At 35.9% G+C, this 19099-nt stretch overlaps 1 protein-coding gene across 1 annotated transcript in view; it reads left to right on the top strand.

The window, feature by feature from the left end:
* Window positions 1-19099, top strand: part of LOC130245949 (FERM domain-containing protein 5) — a 238060-nt gene that overhangs the window by 139211 nt on the left and 79750 nt on the right. The window contains exons 2-4 of the mRNA XM_056478742.1: window positions 1128-1232; window positions 8200-8242; window positions 10979-11057. Coding sequence (XP_056334717.1) covers window positions 1128-1232; window positions 8200-8242; window positions 10979-11057 — 227 coding nt within the window. The remainder of the gene's footprint in view (window positions 1-1127; window positions 1233-8199; window positions 8243-10978; window positions 11058-19099) is intronic.

Raw genomic sequence — 19099 nt, 5'->3', positions numbered from 1 at the left:
AATTTGGGATATTGTGACATACAGTTAGGACCATAAATATTTTTGGGCTCTATACACCTACACAATGGATTTGAAATGAAAAGATGTGTTTTAAACTACAGTATTTACATCCAAATTAGGTGAACGCTGTAGGAATTACAGCAGTTTGCATATGTGCCTCCTACTTGTTAAGGGCCCAAATGTAATTGGACTGAATAATAATCAGAAATCAAACTTTCACTTTTTAATACTTGGTTGCAAATCCTTTGCAGTTAATTACAGCCTAAAGTCTGGAACGCATAGACATCACCAGATGCTGGGTTTTATCCCTGGTGGTGCTCTGCCAGGCCTCTACAGCAGCAAGTCTTTAGTTCCTACTTGTTATTGGAGCCTTTTTTCGTTCAGTTTTGTCTTCAGCAAGTGAAATGCATACTCAATCGAATTAAGGTCAGGTGATTGACTTGGCCATTGCATAACATTCCACTTCTTTCCCTTCAAAACCTCTTTGATTGCTTATGCAGAATGCTTTAGGTCATTCTCCATCTGCTCTGTGAAGCGCCGTCCAATGAGTTCTGAAGTATTAGACTTAATATGAGCATATAATAATATTGCCCGAAACACTTTAGAATTCATCCTGCTGCTTTTGTCAGCAGTCACATCATCAATAAATACAAGAGAGCCAGTTCAATTGACAGCCATACATGCCCACGCCATGTTACTACTACCACCATGCATGAGCAGTTCCTTTCCTTCTCCGTACTGTACTCTTCATAAATCCATTGTGTTGGTGTATAAAGCCAAAAATGTTACAATTGTGTCGATGTCTAAATATTTATGGACCTAACTGTATATGTTCTCATAAGCAAATTCAGGATTACAGTTAAGGCATTTGAGGGAGTTCAGAAACAGTGCTTAACTTTGTAAATGTTTTTCATGCTCATTACGCACTAAAGAACTGAAGTGCAAGAAGTATAATGGGACACTTTTAAAATTCTCTGCTTTTCACCTCAGCTTGCAATTCACTTAACTACTGCTTGGCTGATTTCCTTCAGTTCATCCACATTTTTCTTTGGTCTAAATGTAAACTACAAACCCAGACAAAAAATAAATCCCTCCCGTATTGATCATGTGTTGTTTTTGTCTTTCAGAGGGATGCCAAAGGCCAGTATTTGTTCGACCTCATCTGCCACCATCTAAACCTGCTGGAGAAGGACTATTTTGGCATTAGATATGTCGATCCGGATAAGCAACGGGTGAGTGTCCCACCATGTGGCTTGTGTGGAACAGTCCAAGGTCAACAGTAATGCTGTGCAGAAATTCATCATCTCTGCATTCATGTCCACTGTTTCTTTATTTATTATTAAAACTGCATCTGTCAAGTTACTCAAAGTGGATTTCATTTCCTAGAACGTATTGGTTGTGATGCCTAATAAGTGATGAATTCATGTGTGTGTTCTGGGTTGGTTGTGTTTGTATTGATCCTGCACTGGTCAAACTGACTCTCAGGGTTATTCTGGAGTAATCAGAGAGTGACACAGAAGACGACAGAGCTGATGATTGATGGAATGAACCTTCTAGAAGGACAGCTTTGAACACTGTAAATCATGTATGGGCAGGCCTTCATGCCCTTATGTGCTTCAGATATTTTTTTGCTGTTGTTTATTTAAAGGGACAGCACACTTTAAAATAAAAATTGTGTCTAGTTTGTTACAAATACAGTCTTATGCAAACGTTTGGCCACCCCTGATAATTTTCATAATTGCAAGCCGTAACCTGCTAGCCTTTCAAATCAGCAAATTCATTTAGATATATTTTATACCCTAGGGTAAAGGCCGCATTTCACTTCTGACATAACATTTATTTAATCAACAGATGTGATGCATTTTAAGTCAGTCAATTAAAAACAGACAGGTGCAAAAATTTGAACAGAATTATGCCATCAATCTTTTGTACAGCCACCTTTTGCTGAAATAACAGCCTGTAGACAATGACAAATCCCTGAAGTCTTGCTGAAGGCATTTTGGGCCATTCTTCCTTACAGAATTTCTCCAGTTCAGTCAGGTTTGATGGGTGCCGAGTGTGAACGGCCCTTTTCAAATCAGCCCATAGATTTTCGATGATGTTCAAGTCTGGGTACTGGGATGGCCATTCTAGAACATTGTTTCATGTCTGAGCATGAATTCCTCAGTAGATCTGTAGCTGTGCTTTTGGTCATTGTCCTGCTGAAACATCCAACCCTAGAGTAACTTTTGCCTCTTGACTGATTTCTGAACATTATTCTTCAGAATCTGCTAATAATGGGTGGAATTCATGCAATCTTCAACTCTGACAAGGTTTCTAAGTACCTGTGCTTACCACACATCCCCACAGCATGATGGACTCTCCACCATATTTTACAGTAGGGAGCAGGTTCTTCCCCTGGAATACTGTGTTCTTTTTCCACCATGCAAAGCACCCATGGTCCACAGAATATTTTTCCAAAATGATTCAGGCTTGTTCAAATAAGCCTTTGCATACCTCAAACTACTCTTCTTGTTGGCAGAACACAGAAAAGGCTTTTCTGCATCACCTTCCATTGAGCTGTTCTTTGTGAAGAATGCGCTGAACTGTGGAACAATGACATTATCAGCAGCAAGAGGTTCCTGGAGCTCTTTGGAGGTGGTCGGTTGTTTGTCTGTGACCATTTTAAACCATTCTTCGCCTTTGCCTTTCAGATATTTTTCTTGGTGTAACACATCTTTCCTTCACAAGAACTGTTCCTGTGGCCTTCCATTTTCTTACTATATTTCTGACTGTGGAGATAGTGACTTTAAACCTTTGTGATAGCTTTTTGCATCCTTCTCCTGATTTATGTTGGTGAATTATCTTAGTTTTAGGGTCATTAGGAAGTTCTCTTGAGTTTCCCATGTTGATACTTTCAGGTTCACAATAAGGAGAAGCACAGCTGGCAATCAGCTGTCTTAAATATCATTTTTATGATTGGTTGCATCTGTGTTAGGATTGTTAAGGTTCACTGAGTCAATCAAACCAATTTTGTCTTGTAATCAATCACTATTAAGCATTAAGTCACTACAGGTTTTGAAATCCACACAAAAGAGCCCAAAGTTTTGCATAGCCTAATTTTCAGTTTCAATTTAATTTCACACATCTCAGTACTGCTACACTACTGATTTATGTCTGAAAAAACATGACATTATCTAGCTTGCACTAGAAACCAAACGGCATTTCAGTGTGATCATCTCTTATAAAGAAAGAGCATATAATCATGCAGCCACAAAGGGGTTGAGCATATTAAACAGATAATCCATCTCTACATCCAAAAAGTGGAAATTCTTCGTCCCACTTCAAATGAAGTGGTCTTAACTACTATGTACTTGCTTTAAAAAATAAATACAATGTACTTACTGTGTTCATAATGTATTGCAGAACACTTCTGGTGCTCTTGAGGTGGGATACAGGTAGGGTAGAGTCAGATTTGGTGTATGCTATGTTTGAGGGTGGGTTAAGGTGTATGCAATTATCAAAAGTGTAATTAAAAATGTAATTACATAAATAATTACAGATGCAATTACATTCAGGTATTTAATCAATCATGAGTACAATTCTAAAACAAGTGTTTACTCAATAAGTACTTTGTAACAAATTATTATTTCAGTGTAATTATATATTAGTTAAGGCCACTTAATTTAAACCTCCTACAGTATAAATAAAATCTTAATACAAATTTTGCCATTATTTTCTCATCCTTCACTTGTTCCAAACCTGTTTGAGTGTAGAAAATAAAAGAATAGATGTTGAATAATGCTGAATAATTTATTTGATAGTTGATTTATATAGTATATTTTGTCAGTGGCAGCTTTTTTCCATTTTTCAGAATATCTTGTTTTGTGTTCAACAGAAGTAAGACATACTTAAAAGTTTAGAACCACTAAAGTGTGAGTAACGAATTAATTATCCCTCTAATTTCAAACTAGGCTTATAAAAACGTGTGTTTGGTCACATTTTTGCAAAAGAAGTGAAGTAAGTAGCATTTTAAAAACATGCTCAGTTTTTTTCAGAAACCGATTCATGTGCATACTGTATCATGGCAGTTTGGAAATAAAACGGTATGAGGGGTACTCTAAGGTTATTAATCTTTCATGATTGAAAATAGAAAATATTTGAAATATTCTTTAAAATTAATTCATATTGTTTAAAAATATGTGCAACGTAATGGAATGCTGCAGTATTTTAAGTAGTTTTACATGCTTTTAGCACTGTACTGTTTTTGTGCTGCGGAGTGTTCCATTACTTTTCCACCTCACATAAGCATTAAGACAGACAGATTGAAGCAATCATTAAAAACTTTACTTTTACTGTGGTACAAGTGTTCAGAAGTCATGAAATTGTGCATTTTAGGGAGTATGCAGAAGTGTGTCTTAAATAATTGATAATTTGTCCGGCATTCATAATTGCTGAGAAATGTGATTTAAGATTTTGGTGTTTGTAAAATTTGAATTTATATGTCTTCTTGAATTGTCTAAAATGTTTCAGCGCAGAGATTTTGGGACTAAAGTTTTATAGAAGTCTATTTTTTATTAGGTTGTATTTATTGATTTTTTATGACCGTCTCAACAGCACAAACTGCACAGATTCTGATATTTTCAATTCTGATTTGGGCCACTTTCTTTTATGATTCTAAATCCAATATATAAATCCAACACTTATATTGAAATTCATGCAGTTCATTTGCGTAAATTTGCGTACTTTATGCAGTTGCTCTTTGGTCAGTCTGTGAATATATTGAATATGCCAGACAATTATAGAGGTGGGCAGTTTAGGAATAGGCTAAACTTAAGGAGCCCTGTTTTATATTTTTTAAACTTTGTTGTTAATTCCTTTCTTTATTCTTTTTTTTTACCAATGCACAAATGTGCTCGCTTCCATGACATGAATTTATAAATTAAAATATTCTAAATAAATAATAGCTTTAGTTTGCCTTATTAACAGTAACAACTCTTCCTCAAATATTCAAATAAGATCTTTATATATTAACAAAAATTTAATGGTTAGACTAATCATTTATAATAAGATCATTACTGTCGGGGTTGGCAAGGAGGACCCAAACACAGAATAGACAGGAGAACAAGGTTTATTTACAGGAGGGACACAAGGCAATGCAGAAGGACAGTCCACACAATAGTGCAGGGTGGCGGCAGGAGAACAGGCGGGTGAGGGATGGAGACTCGGGACTTCAGGATGATACAGATGGGAGATTCTGGGTGGAACAGGGAACATTCCAAACTTCAGGCCAAGCAGTCAGTAAGTAGCTAGCAGAACCTCGGGTTTGGGACAGGGGTGGCAAACGGATGGAACATCACGCCAAGGGGATCCACAACCAGCAGAGAGAGGAGGCAAATGACCAAGCAACACAACAGGACTAGACAGCTGGGGGGACAAGAAAATCTAAAAGAAAAGCAAGCAAAAGCAAACTAGAACAAAGTAAAAACAAGAAATATATAAGAGAGGGAAAAACGTAGCTTGAGAAATAAAATGAAACAAATAATAGACTAAATAAATCTTCTAAAACTTAAAACAAAAGGCCAAAAGAAATAAGCTGTAGCTAGAACTAAAACAGAAACACAGCAAAAGGAACTAAAATAAAGAACTAACAAAAGACTAGGACTAGACTGGGACTGAGGATCACAAAAATGGCAGCAACCTTGCTGAGAAAAAATAAATAAATCAAAATCAAAAGGGTAAATTAATTTGATATAAACATCAAAAAGATTAGTATAATGTTGAATGTTGCAACCCAGGCTCATTCTGAAAACGTAGTCCCGTGGATGTTTCTGGAGGCCGCAAAATACTTCCCGAGAGGTACGTATTTTTGCAGTTTTTGGTTTTCGCGAATCCACGAGAGGCCGATGTGTGCGCTTTTTCGCTTCTCTAATGTCTCATGCGAGTGCCGTTCGCGCCCGTGATGTTCTCGCGTAAACCCACCAGAGGCTGCTGTCGAACAACCGTCTGTCTGTCCGACTGGCTGAATGATTGAATGGGGGACCAGCCAATCGGCCGGCTGACCCACCCTCCTCCTTCCCTGAACCCAACCAATTTTACCGATTGACCCACCCGCCCGCTTACTTCATTAAACCTAACCAACAATTTACAAAAGCCGTCCAGAAAAAGAAAAGCCCTTGTCTGATTTTTACCACGTTTTCGGGTTTTACCACGTTCTCACCCTGTTATGAACGTGTTCACTTTATTTCTTGGATTCTGTTTTTGTCTTACCTGATTTCTGGAACCGCTCTTCCCTGGACTCGAATCCGTTCGTCGTCGTCATGGTCAGCTCCTCTCTGCATCTCAAATCTGCCGACGTACAGGAAGAGCTAACCGGACAAACTGGTTGCGGCGGCAAAGCCGGTAAGTGCTAAAAGAAACAGTGTCATACCGCCATGCAGCGTTCGCTTAAAAAATTAAATGCAGCCATACATACCTCCGGCTACATAAGTCTACAGAAACGTCCACGGGACTACGTTTTCAGGATGAGCCTGGGTTGGAATGTTGGCAGGTATGGATTAGACATTTTAAAAAGCGAGCAATAGGTCCATATTTAAAATTTCTGTCCAGAGAGGTCATGTTTTGATCTAAGATTGGTCTCATGCAGTCACAAAATGCGATTTCAAAGGTCAGATTTCACCAAGCTTGAACTTTCCAAAGCAGCGAACTGTGAAACTTGCCTCACTCGCTTGCGTTTCCGGTCTGACGCATTTGCGTGTGTATGAATGGAAGTCTATGGGGAGAAAAGGGAAGTGTGACCGCAGAATAAGACTAGACAAAAGAAACAAAACTAGACTATATAAAACACTCATATCAAGCAGTAACAAGACTAGCTAGTCAAGCAAACAAAAAGATTGTTTGACGAACTGGCAAGGATAAGGGGGAAATTAACACAATAGTGAGGGAGTAGAGAGCACGAGGAACAGGTGAACATAATTAGACAAACAAGGACTAAATAAGGGGGCGAGGCATAGGAAAACAAGGAGGCAGGACAAGGGGAGCACATGGCCAACTCAACAAAAGAGACAACCATGTGCTAATACACAAAACAAACAAAGGGACATTAAACACAGACAGGAGTGACAGGGATGAAAGGGCTGGATCATGACAATAACATTTTACACATTTTCTAAGCTCTAATAATAATAATAATAATAATAATAATAATAAATAACAATAATAATGCAACTGAAAAAACAAACAATTTTCAGACAAAGCAGATTAAATATATTTAATGGATGCCTCAGCAAAATCCAAAATACTACACATCAATGATGGACAAATAAATATGAACAAAATTGCAAATCTGAGCTGGAGACCTTGAGTTGACAAGGAAGTAACTTTGATATAATTTTTTTGTTCATTAAATTAAATGTTAATTAAAAAGTTAAAACCTAAACTAAACTTCTAATTCAAAATGTGTGTAGCTCCCTGCAAGTACATAATGTTTATTTTGACAATTAGAGATCTGTTCTGAATGCAAACTTGACAGAACACAGGCTTTGCATACACATATTTCAGAGTTTCTTCATGTCTGTCTTTTTCACTGACCCCCTTTGGGAGCCTTTTGCATTGAGTGACATAAATAATAATGAGGACATCAAGCTGATGCTAGTCTACTGCAGATGACACACAAGGACAACACTACACTCAACACAGTTCCCTTTAGACTATTCTTAGTTGGCAAAATATGCTGTTGATTTGCAGACAATCCTGAAGAACGATAACGTGACAGGCCAAAAATATTGTCCAAAAAGCTTTCAGATCGCTATAATCTGAAATCGAATCCAGCCTCATGCTATTTCTAGACTATTATTAGCCTACTAACACTAAGACCCAAATATACTTTCTTTCTCAAAACCGATGGCTTGGTTTGACTGATTTGGCTTATCTGGAGCTGCACACAATAGCACTGATAGAATCTCAGCATGACGTCGAAGATGTGCTAATGTTTCGCTCCGGAGAAGAGAGAAATGAGATGAAATGATTAATCTATCTACCCTGCCCCCATCTCACACTCACACTGATATAAAATCTCTGTACATCTTCCCACACTGACCACCTGCTCCTGTGTAATTATGTGTTAGATGAAATATACTTATAATATATGTGTGTGCATGTGATTTGTCTATATAAGTGTGTGTGTGTGTGGAATTAAAATCCTTTCTTCTGTTGTTTTAGCACTGGCTGGAGTTCACCAAGTCAATTTCTAAGCAGATGAAATGTAAGTATCATCCGTCAAATCTTATTTATAGTGCGCTAGTCGACATAATGGAGCAATTAGGAGCAACATCACTGTGGTGACTGTAATGAAGCATGCTAATGGGATTCATGGCTATCGTACATTAACAACTGCTGTGATCTCTAAAAGGAGCTGCCATTTGTTGAAGTGCTGACCTTTGCATGTGTTTAATAGCCTGTCCTGTGAAGATATGTGATGTGAATCGCATACTTAAAGGGTCACTTCACCCCACAATGATTATTCTGACATCTTTTAATCCCACACATATCATTTTTAACACATAAAAACGTGCTCTTCTTCAGATCTGAGAGACTCCAATCTATGCATTGACATTCATTTCAGCCAAAATGTTCACTGTTCAAAATGTTTTTAAAATGAGAGAGAGAGAGAGCAATGTTAACTGTGCACATTAATACAAAATTTATGAGGAGAAAAATCACTTCATAAGATGAATCAATACATTTTTAGCTTGAGTGTACATATAAACTTGAGCCATGGAGAATCTTTTTTTGAGAAATTGATTCTGCATCGATTGTGAGATTTTTAAAATGCATCGCTATAGTCTCTTCAATCGATTCTGAGCTTAGTTTTTAACAGCAGATGGTTCTCTAGGCTAGTTATAACCATACACTCAAATGCTTTCGAGTATGACATTAATGTTAACATGGCTCTCTCTAAGAATTTACATCAAAATTCATATTTTTAAATAAAATAATCGTCTATTTTCTGTCGTTTTGACCCCCTTGTCAGTTTGTATAGCCGTAACGGATTGTCAACGCCTGTATGATTGGCTAACAATTTTACATATTTAAAAAAAATTCTAAAGTTCGTCAAGAAACCTGTCTGGCAACCAACAGCCTACACCAGGGGTGTCCAAACTCAGTCCTGGAGGGCCGGTGTCCTGCAGATTTTAGCTCCAACTTGCCTCAACACACCTGCATGAAGGTTTCTATAAAGCCTAATAAGAGCTTGATTAGCTAGCCCAGGTGTGTCTGATGGGGTTGGAACTAAACTTTGCAGGACACCGGCCCTCCAGGACTGAGCTTGGACACCCCTGGCCTACACCCTTCATAGAAAGACTGATGTCAGATACATAAATACTAAATACATGTCAAACGATCTGTAATAAGAGACAAATAAATAGTTAGTAAAAAAAATCTGTTACTTTTTGGCAACCAACAGCCTACGCTCTTCATAAAAAGACTGATGTCAGATACATAAATACTAAATACATATCAAATGATCTGTAATAAGAGACATATATATATAGTTAGTAAAAAAAAAAGCTGTTACTCCTTAATGTAAGGATAAGAAGAAAGGAAAGGAAGAAAAAAAAGGTTTTCCACAACCTGGAATTGAACCGGAATATATCATTATCTGTGTAGACGCATTTGCCTCTTTCATTGTTTATTAACTGCAGATGTGATGTGCACAAACTGTCATATTGGCTGATTGGCTTTAATATAAGATATTTTTACAATAACAAGAAAGTTATGTGTTGTAAAACCTACAGTTCATGACCACTTTAAAAAGGGTAACACAAGTAATCAAATTATATTTTAAAATGAGTCGTACTCTTTAGAAGATTTTAATTACAGTAAATGTCTTGATTTATGTGGATTTATTTATTTATTAATTTTTTATCATTGCGAATTGATCAAAATTTTTAGTGAACAGAGGCACAGAAATCTCTCAGATTTGATCATCATTTGTGTTTGAAGGTCTAACAGCTTTGAAATAACACGAGGTCAGTAAATAACAAGAAAACTTTAATTTTGAGGTGAAGTAACTCATCAAGTCTTCATTAAAATGATAAAAACGATGCTAATTGTATAAGGGTCCAGCTTAACATATGATAATGTTTCAGTAACTGTATGCCATTGTCTGCTTTAAAAGCTCAACATGCTCAAAAAAGTTGGGTAGTTTCAGATTCAGGCTGTTAATGTTTTATCTTTCATCGGCTGGATAAAAATAATTCCTATAGTCCCGATCTCACACAAAGTGCACAGTGCAGAAACAAATCATTTTCTTAAGCATGTTTCATCTTTAAGAACGATACTCTACAATTATCTGAAGCAAAACTTATATCCGGTACATGTAAATCCGGTACATGGTGTTCAGATTTCAGTAATGTTTAAGAAAATTGTTGTTTTCATACCTAAGCAAGATACTCTACATTTGTTTTAAGCAAAACTTTGTAAGATAAGATTTTGTACTTTTAAAAACTGGTACTGTATGTTCTGCTTTCTCTTTGAAAGTAAAAAAAAATGCTAATTTAATTGCACTTGCTACTCAAAAGCTTGAAAAATGCAATAGTTTTTTTAGATTTAGAAATATACAAAAGATAGATAAAACTAAGAAATTAGAGTACATTCTCAGTAAAAATATTTAACTATAGTTAAAAAAAAACAGTTACTTTGGATTAATCTTTAGAAAATACCTTTATGTGACATTGCATTTATACAACAGTTTGATGTAAAAGTCCCTCAATTGAGTAACTACTTCTACCATGAATTCAAATCAAGCAGTAGCTGGGAAAAATTGGTTGCTAATTCAAAAATATATACATGCATATTGGATTAAAGACAATAGATTATTACAACATATTAAAATAATTTAAATAATCTCATTCAGCCTCTTGTTTATACTTATTTGATTATGGAAATACCATGTGACTTTTAATTTGATATTTTAATTTGGTTAATTTTCTCCATACAGCACAACCTCCTTTCACCATGTGTCTGCGTGTAAAGTTCTACCCACCAGATCCTGCTGCTCTAAAGGAGGAGATCACCAGGTATGACCTGACACATTGAAAACATCCTGCTTTTTGCATTTATTACTTGAGTTAGGTGATTAAATGGCTCATTGACACTGAGCCAGCTCAGTTTCCTGCATAAATGGATAGAATTCATTTAAGTCTAGGCCTAAACCACTGCTTTGATTAAGCATTGCAAACCAAATGGCAACAGATGTTTGGCAGCATCAGAAAGCAATCCAGTTTTTCTCTGTTAGAGGTGCTTTGAAAATGTGGGCTTTAATTCCCAATATGGCTAATTTGCTGTTGAGGACTGCTGTAAATTCAGATGTATTTTTCAAGGCCAACCTGAGTGTTTGTATTATTATGGTTTCCTCAACAATGACCCAAAATAATTTTCAGATTTGCAGCAAATATGCTGTGTGACCAGCAATGGTTTATGATTGTTATGATTGTTTTGTTCATTATGATAATCTGTAGAATCGCTAAATCGCATATTGTTGCATGAAATACATAAAATACATACATATTAGTATCTAAGTGGCACATCCTTTTATTCTGAGAGTGTACACGGTATAAAAAACCACAATAATAGCATGACTTCAACATCACCATCACAAAGCTTTTTTGACTAATTCAAAGCATTTTCTTCTAAAAGTTGAAATTGTTAAAGGTGTTACAAACAGAAAGGCTGCACTTTTGAACATTCACCATAATTTTACATCATTGAATGTATTTTCTTTATTGTTTGTTTTATTAAAGTTGATATTGATGGATTAGATTTAGTTAAACAAATACTTGAATAATTAAAATTTTTAACCAAATCATAACAAAACCTATGCTTAGACTTACTATTACAAAACCTTTGTTGTGGTGGAAAGAGTACTGAAAAATTATACTCATGTAAAAGTACCATTACTTGCCCCAAACCGTACTGTAAGTAGAGTAAAAGTATCTGTAAATATTACTTAAAGTATGAGTAAATGGCCCTTTTAAAAGTACTCAAGAGTAGTGAGTATTGAGTATTATACTGTGAAAAGCTGATGCGTTTACATGCAATTTACAATGCAGGGATGTGTAATTGTAACATTCTGTAGTGCATTTAGTGATTTTTTTAAGGCCATTTAGTGATTTCAGTCATCATACAGTAAATATTCGCCATCTTCTCATCATTGACATGCAGTCTAAACAGTCTTTGGGTCATGTGTGTAAAGATTTTGGACATCTTCTTGGACACTTTTATTTCTTTCAAATGGTTTGCTGCATTTATGAAGCGCCCATGTCTTGAGGTTCAGTATGGTGCAATATACTTTCTATGAGTGCTATGATTGGATGGGAAACACAGGACTGATTTGTTTACTTTAGCCAATCTTCATAGTCAAGAAACATAAAGTAGTGACTGCAGGTTGAAGGAAAGTAGTGGAGTCAAGGGAAAGTAAAAGTACGCATTTTGAAAACTACTTAGTAAATTACAATTCCTGATACAGGATTTTGAGTATTTGTAATTTGTTACTACTGTTGATACCATACAATGATACAATGACCATGTTATTCCAGCCTGATCTCACGAGACAACTTAACTATTTTATGTTTTGTCAGTTTAGTGGCTAATTCTAATTTGTACGATTTCAGTCAAACGAAAATGTACGATTTTAAAAAGGAGGCGTGGCACCCAACCCCACCCCTAAACCCAACCATCATTGGGTGATGAGCAAATCGCACTGAATAGTATGAATTATATCAAACAAATTGATACGAATTAGCCACTAAATCAAAAAGTTATGAATTGCAGTGAGATTGTGTTGGTTATTCAATTATCTTTAGTAAATCCATAGTTAATTTTCCTAAGGCTGTGCAAGTTGACTAGAGAATAGGTAAGTTTGTTTGGTGTAATATTTAATGTCACTAACAGCTTCTGGAGTCTCAATAAGCCACTTGCTAGCAACCACTGTTTGCAACACAAACACAAGCTTTTAAAAATCAAGCTATTACTGATGTATTTTATGCTGTAGAATCAAATGTGAAAGGCTAAAATAAGAAGAAAAACTGGACGTGCAAAAATGCTAACACAAATTGGCTCATTGAAATAGAAAGATTTAAAACAGACATAGCATGTCTAAACCACTCTTATCTTTCCGTTACTCTCAAGATTCAATGCCGTTTGCTCACTCATCGCTAAGGGAAGATGTGGTCAGTGGCTCCAAACAGAGTTCTTTGAATGATACATGATTAGCCTCTAGCTAGCAAAGTCTTGGCTAGCATCACAGTGTCTCTCTCTCCACCTCTTTCATCTCCTCAATCAGTCTGCAATGAGGTCACCCAGAAATTCACACACTCGACCTGAAAAGAGATTTTATGATACTGTGTGCTTCTTATAGTCTAATGAGGGGCCATGCAAGTAAAGTGCGGGCATAAAATAGACCCACTTCTGAGAACATGAGAATGAGGATGTGGACAACAGCTACAATTCTGATTATAATTGTTGTGTTTTTATCCAAAGCAGTATAGATACTTTGGTTTATTAAAGGGTCATGAAACCCCCCTCTTTCAGTTCAAGTCAACCTCAGAAGTAAAAAAAAATGCTTCATGATGGGCGTGGAGCTCTGCGAGCAAAGGGAGGAGTGGGCATGGCCGGCAGAGCAGGGAAAAAAGAGAGGAGCAAACAACTGTCAGTTGGCTCACAAAAAGAGACACAAACCATGAGGAGTTTACAAAGTTAAAATGCAAAGAAATTAACAGTAAGTCATTTATTACCCTGCTACATTTGTTATTTGTAATTTCATATATACATAACCACAATTTGTTATATCATTAAAAATGATATAACTATAGAGTGTTTGTATAAACACTATAAATAAAGAGGACTTCACTCCTCCTCAATCCCCAGGTCTCTTTCCCTATCTATTTCAACCATTAGCCTTGTCGGTAATCCGGAGGATTTTAAAAATAGGCGAACACAATTGCACGGATAGGTGATGTGTCTGAATGGTAACAAACTCAACTGATAAAAGATAAAGTCTGCCATTCTCCAAATCTCACACAGCTCTCCCAACAAAAATGTTTTGCTGCAAACCAACAGCTTTGCTGTATCAGCCAGCATCACGGGCAAAAACATGCATCAAACCCAGTGGATCATATAGACAAACACATACAACCCTTGATGAATTGCTCTCTACTGCATGTCATGCGTGGACACGGTATTACAGCTTGGCACAGTACACTCTCAGAAAAAAATGTACACGAGCTGTCACTGGGGTGGTGGTACCTTTTCAAAAGGTACAAATTTGTGCCTAAAAGGTCTATACTAATACCTTAAAGCTACATATTAGTATCTTAAAAGTACAAAAGTGTTTCTCTGAAAACTTGTGGGTTCTTATATATACTTTTGAGGTACCAATATGGACCCTTTAAGTACAAATGTGTACCCTTTGAAAAGGTATCACCCCAGTGACAGCTCGCGTACCTTTATTTCTGAGAGTGTAGGATAAGAAAACTGCTCTACGAATAATAGTGAGAAACCAACACGTCATCTCTGGACAGGCAGACGAGTGCTAGGTCACCGATTTTGATCCCACCCTAAGATAAAATTAGCTGACAAAAGCTCAAAATTATGCAGTTTTCCCCACAATTAAAGTGGTCAGGAGCTAATGTTGACTCAACTGATGCTTAACACACACAAATCTGTTAAATTTTTTTAAAAGGTACTCCAAGGTTTCTTGCACCTTCAAGCTTTTTCAGAAAACTTACCATAATGAGCATGTGCTAGGTTGGTGGGCGGAGTGTAGCAAGTCTTTTGGGGCTTTTTGAATGCATTTAGTGTGTGACGTGTTCATGTTTAGTCCCCAATTACATTTACATTTAGCATTATCCACCTGTGATTGGATTGATAAAAACACACTTTTCAGAAAGACAAGCAAGTGAGTCTCTGTTAAAATGTGCATTAATATGCAAGTGCATGCCAAAAAGATGAAGGTAGGTTTTTTTGTGTAGCTATCATTACACCCCTACTGTTTAGGCAGTGAATTAAAGCCTTCGTATTGGTTTCTTCTTTCATTCATTCATTTTTCTTTGGCTTAGTCCCTTTATTTATCTGGGGTTGCCACAGCGGAATAAACCGCCAACTCTTTCAGCATAAGTTTTACATAGCGGATGCCCTTCCAGCTGCAACCCAGTACTGGAAAACATCCATACACATGCATTCACACACATGCACTATGGCCAATTTAGGTTATTCAATTCACCTATAGCGCATGTCTTTGGACTTGTTGGGGAAACCAGAGCACCCGAAGGAAACCCATGCGAACATGGGGACAACATGCAAACTCCACACAGAAATGCCAACTTACCCAGTTGAAACTCAAACCAGCGACCTTCTTGCTGTGAGGCAACAGTGCTAACTACTGAGCCATTGTGGTTTCTTATAAGCCATATATTATTTTATATATATATATATATATATATTATATATATATATATATATATATATATATATAAAATATTCATGCTGGGAACTTTCAGAAAGAGCTTTCAGAAAGTTTGTTCATCACTAAAGTATCAATCAAATTTCATTTAAAGTTAACTGACTTCTTATTCCACATCATTCACGGCACCTGGCAGAAATGTGCCTGTTTGCATTGACTCTGTGTGTAATCTACTTTAATTAAATTCACATTTTTTGTAAACCCAGCATAAGATCTCACGAACAAAAAAAAAAATCTGTATTTGTTGCCATTTCTGCTCTAAAACCTCTTAATTTCTAATCTTGCTTCTGGAAATCTGAAGTATGGGCATTACAGTGAGTAGTCTAGGTATAGATTGATGTGTGGAGTACTAGAGGACCACTAGCGTTTACTGTACTGTGAAATGAAATGCTTGTGGGGAAGACAAAGTAATAACTCACGCTGAAATGAAAGAAGTGGGAAAGAGACATGAAACAAGAGGATGAACAGAGTTGAAGACAGGAAATTGGATGAGAGAGAGGCAGGTAGAAAGACTAATGAGGAGTATGGGTGAGAAATAGAGATAGGATTATCTGAAAGAAGAGGACATCGTTTACAGTATATTGATGCATTTGCATTATTTTCTGAGAGAAAGAAATGCATCCACTTCAGTAAAGGGTGTCCCAGCTGATGAAATGTGAGGGAAAAAACATCTCTCTGAACTTTTACTGTCACTCATGATTCAACTTTAATTCCATACTGAGCTTTTTCTCTTTGAAAATAATCAGATCTTAAAATGAGATTTTTACTCATCCATGCGCAAAATTGGTATTAGCATAATTTCCCTGATATCCAAGTCAATCTAACCCAAGTTGCATTCTAGGAACCGGTGTTAATCACAAATGTAGATAGCAAAGTGGCACAGATGCTCCATTCTTTAATGCCACATCACATATTATTAAGGGATGCATATCTAAATGATAAATAATAATGCTAAATTACATGTTCAACAGGTTTTTCAGTGATTTTGGATAAAATAATTTCTGATGGCTTTATGGTGAGAACAAACGTGTTTTTTTTTTTCTTAAATAAAGTGACATCTTTTTGATTCTCAGACATCAACAGCTAAATTTGTCAAAGTATATGATTTATAACGTTTTATTTAGCTTATTTAATCTATTTAATTAAAAATTTGGATTTATTGTAAATACAGATATATATTTGTTTTTATATTATATTGAATAGTTTCATGAAAAGAAATAACACTTAATGATAAATGGTTCTTTGAATATAATATAATATAACATAACATAACATAACATAACATAACATATAACATAACATAACATAACTAACATAACATAACATAACATAACATAACATAACATAACATAACATAATAGTGGGTGCAGTGGGTAGCACGATCACCTCATAGCAAGAAGGTCGCTGGTTCGAGCCTCGGCTGGGTCATTTGGCATTTCTGTGTGGAGTTTGCATGTTCTCCCGTGTTCGCGTCAGTTTTCCACCGGGTGCTCTGTTTTCTCCCACAGTCAAATGACGTGGTATTGGTGAATTGGGTAAGCTAAATTGTCAGGAGTGTATGTGTTTGAATGAGTGTGTATGGATGTTCCATGGTGATGGGTTGCAGCTGGAAGTGGTTCATTCTGCTGTGGCAACCCCATTAATAAGGGACTAAGCCAAAAAGAAAATCAATAATATAATATAATATAATATATATATATAAATATAATATAATTATATAATATAATATAATATAATATAATATAATATAATATAATATAATATAATATAATATAATATGATATAATTAGGACTGTTTTGGTTACAATGTTTAAATTTTAGGATTTAACTGTAAATATGCAATGTTAAACTAAAGAATGCATGACAAAAGTTTAAGGAAACAGAACCTCTAATTTTATTATTTTGAAAGTGAAAGTGCAGATTTCAGTTGTCATCGATTAACTGCACCGCTTACACTTGGTTAGGCCTACTTACGTTGATGCCTAGTGGCCTCTAGTTATTGTAATTGAAAGTGTGTTACTTTTTAGCTTTTTAATCGTCATACATGTATTCTCATAACAATAGTGCCACAAGAGAAATTTGAAGAAATAGCATGATATGTGCCAAACTCCCTTGTATATAAGTTTGCATAAGGTACAATGCAAGCAATTCCAGCGTTATAGATGTGACATTTGCAGTAAAATCTCAAAACATAAATTCACAGAGAAAGTATAGGTTAACATTATATTGAAACATCCATTTATATTTTCCAAAACAGCTAACCACAGAGTTATGGGATCAGAAAAACGTCAATCTGTAAACATTTTTTATATTTTAAATGAGAAAATAAACATGCGTTATATATGTGACCACAAAAGTTAGCGAGTTTACAGTATACAACATACTTTCTGAAGTATTCTGTGAAATTCTGTGAATTTCTGCACACCCCAAAGAAATACTGCTATCAAAAACATAAGAATTGGTTCACTATAGAACGAACATGATTGATTTTATTTTATTTGGCATTTTTTGCAGTCATAAGGAAAAATCTGTTATGGATGCGTTATCTCTACGTTTTGTATGTAACAGATGTGAAATTGCCACTTGTGTGATTTTGGGTAATCAAATATAATAGTTTGACAACATTAACAGAGACATTTTTGAGCATTTTTAAAACACTGTAAAATTCTTGCTTACACAAAAAAACACAGAAACTGTTTCAATATATTGGCGAAAAATTACTTTTTTCATAGCAAGGTTGACATTTGCATGGATTTGCTCATATACAGCTTGTGTATATGGGAAATAAAGGAACCTTTCTGCTGCAGATTTTGCATATTGGCTCATTTACCTTAGCTAATTTAACATTTTCTATACCAAAAAAATGCCTTAAGAATGACATAACTTTTGACCTTGACAAACCACCTGTAAGTGACACACTCTTCCTCTCCATATGTATTGTGTCAGATACCTTCTTATAAGCAGCCCATACTTCTTGGAAAACACAGTGTAATTTTGAGTCTCACACTCTCTGCTTAACATATGATCAGAGGGTGAACCTAGCATTTATTTACTGATACTTTCTAATTATTTGAAGTCTTTCGTTTATCCTCAGTTGTAAGTCATTTTAGATGAAAGAATCTGCTGTAAATGTAAACTTAAAATGTCTGTTCGTAATATGTGTGCAGTTTTTGTGTTTGTTGGATTACTGAAAAGTATCTTTGGTACAAATATTCCACAGAGCAAAAACAAGCATCTCAGTCCAATAATTTGCCGTTCAGCTGCTCCTATATTTGCCGTGTCCTTCTCCAGAACCAAATGACACAGACTCTTAGAGTGTGTTTCCATAAATGGCAGGTTAGGGATAAAGAAGGAAGCTGATATGTAGGCCAGAAATTGACTGGTGGCTACAGAAATTGCCATTTAGCTGCTGTCACCTAGAGAGAATTCAGGGAACATAATTGCATTTTTAGCTCCTATGGCCCCTTAAGTGAAAAGCTATTAGCTCTAGCTGGGCTGGCCTACTTTGAGAAGTTAAAGACAAGCATGTCGCTCTTTACTCACGGGACATCTGTTGGACACAAGGTGAGAAGAGCCAAGTACCAGATTGGGACTGGATTG

The sequence above is a fragment of the Danio aesculapii genome, chromosome 18 (assembly GCF_903798145.1).
Source record: "Danio aesculapii chromosome 18, fDanAes4.1, whole genome shotgun sequence".
Classification (NCBI taxonomy): domain Eukaryota; kingdom Metazoa; phylum Chordata; class Actinopteri; order Cypriniformes; family Danionidae; genus Danio; species Danio aesculapii.
Note: the sequence above shows the minus strand (reverse complement) of the source record. Positions and strands in the feature narration are given on the sequence as shown.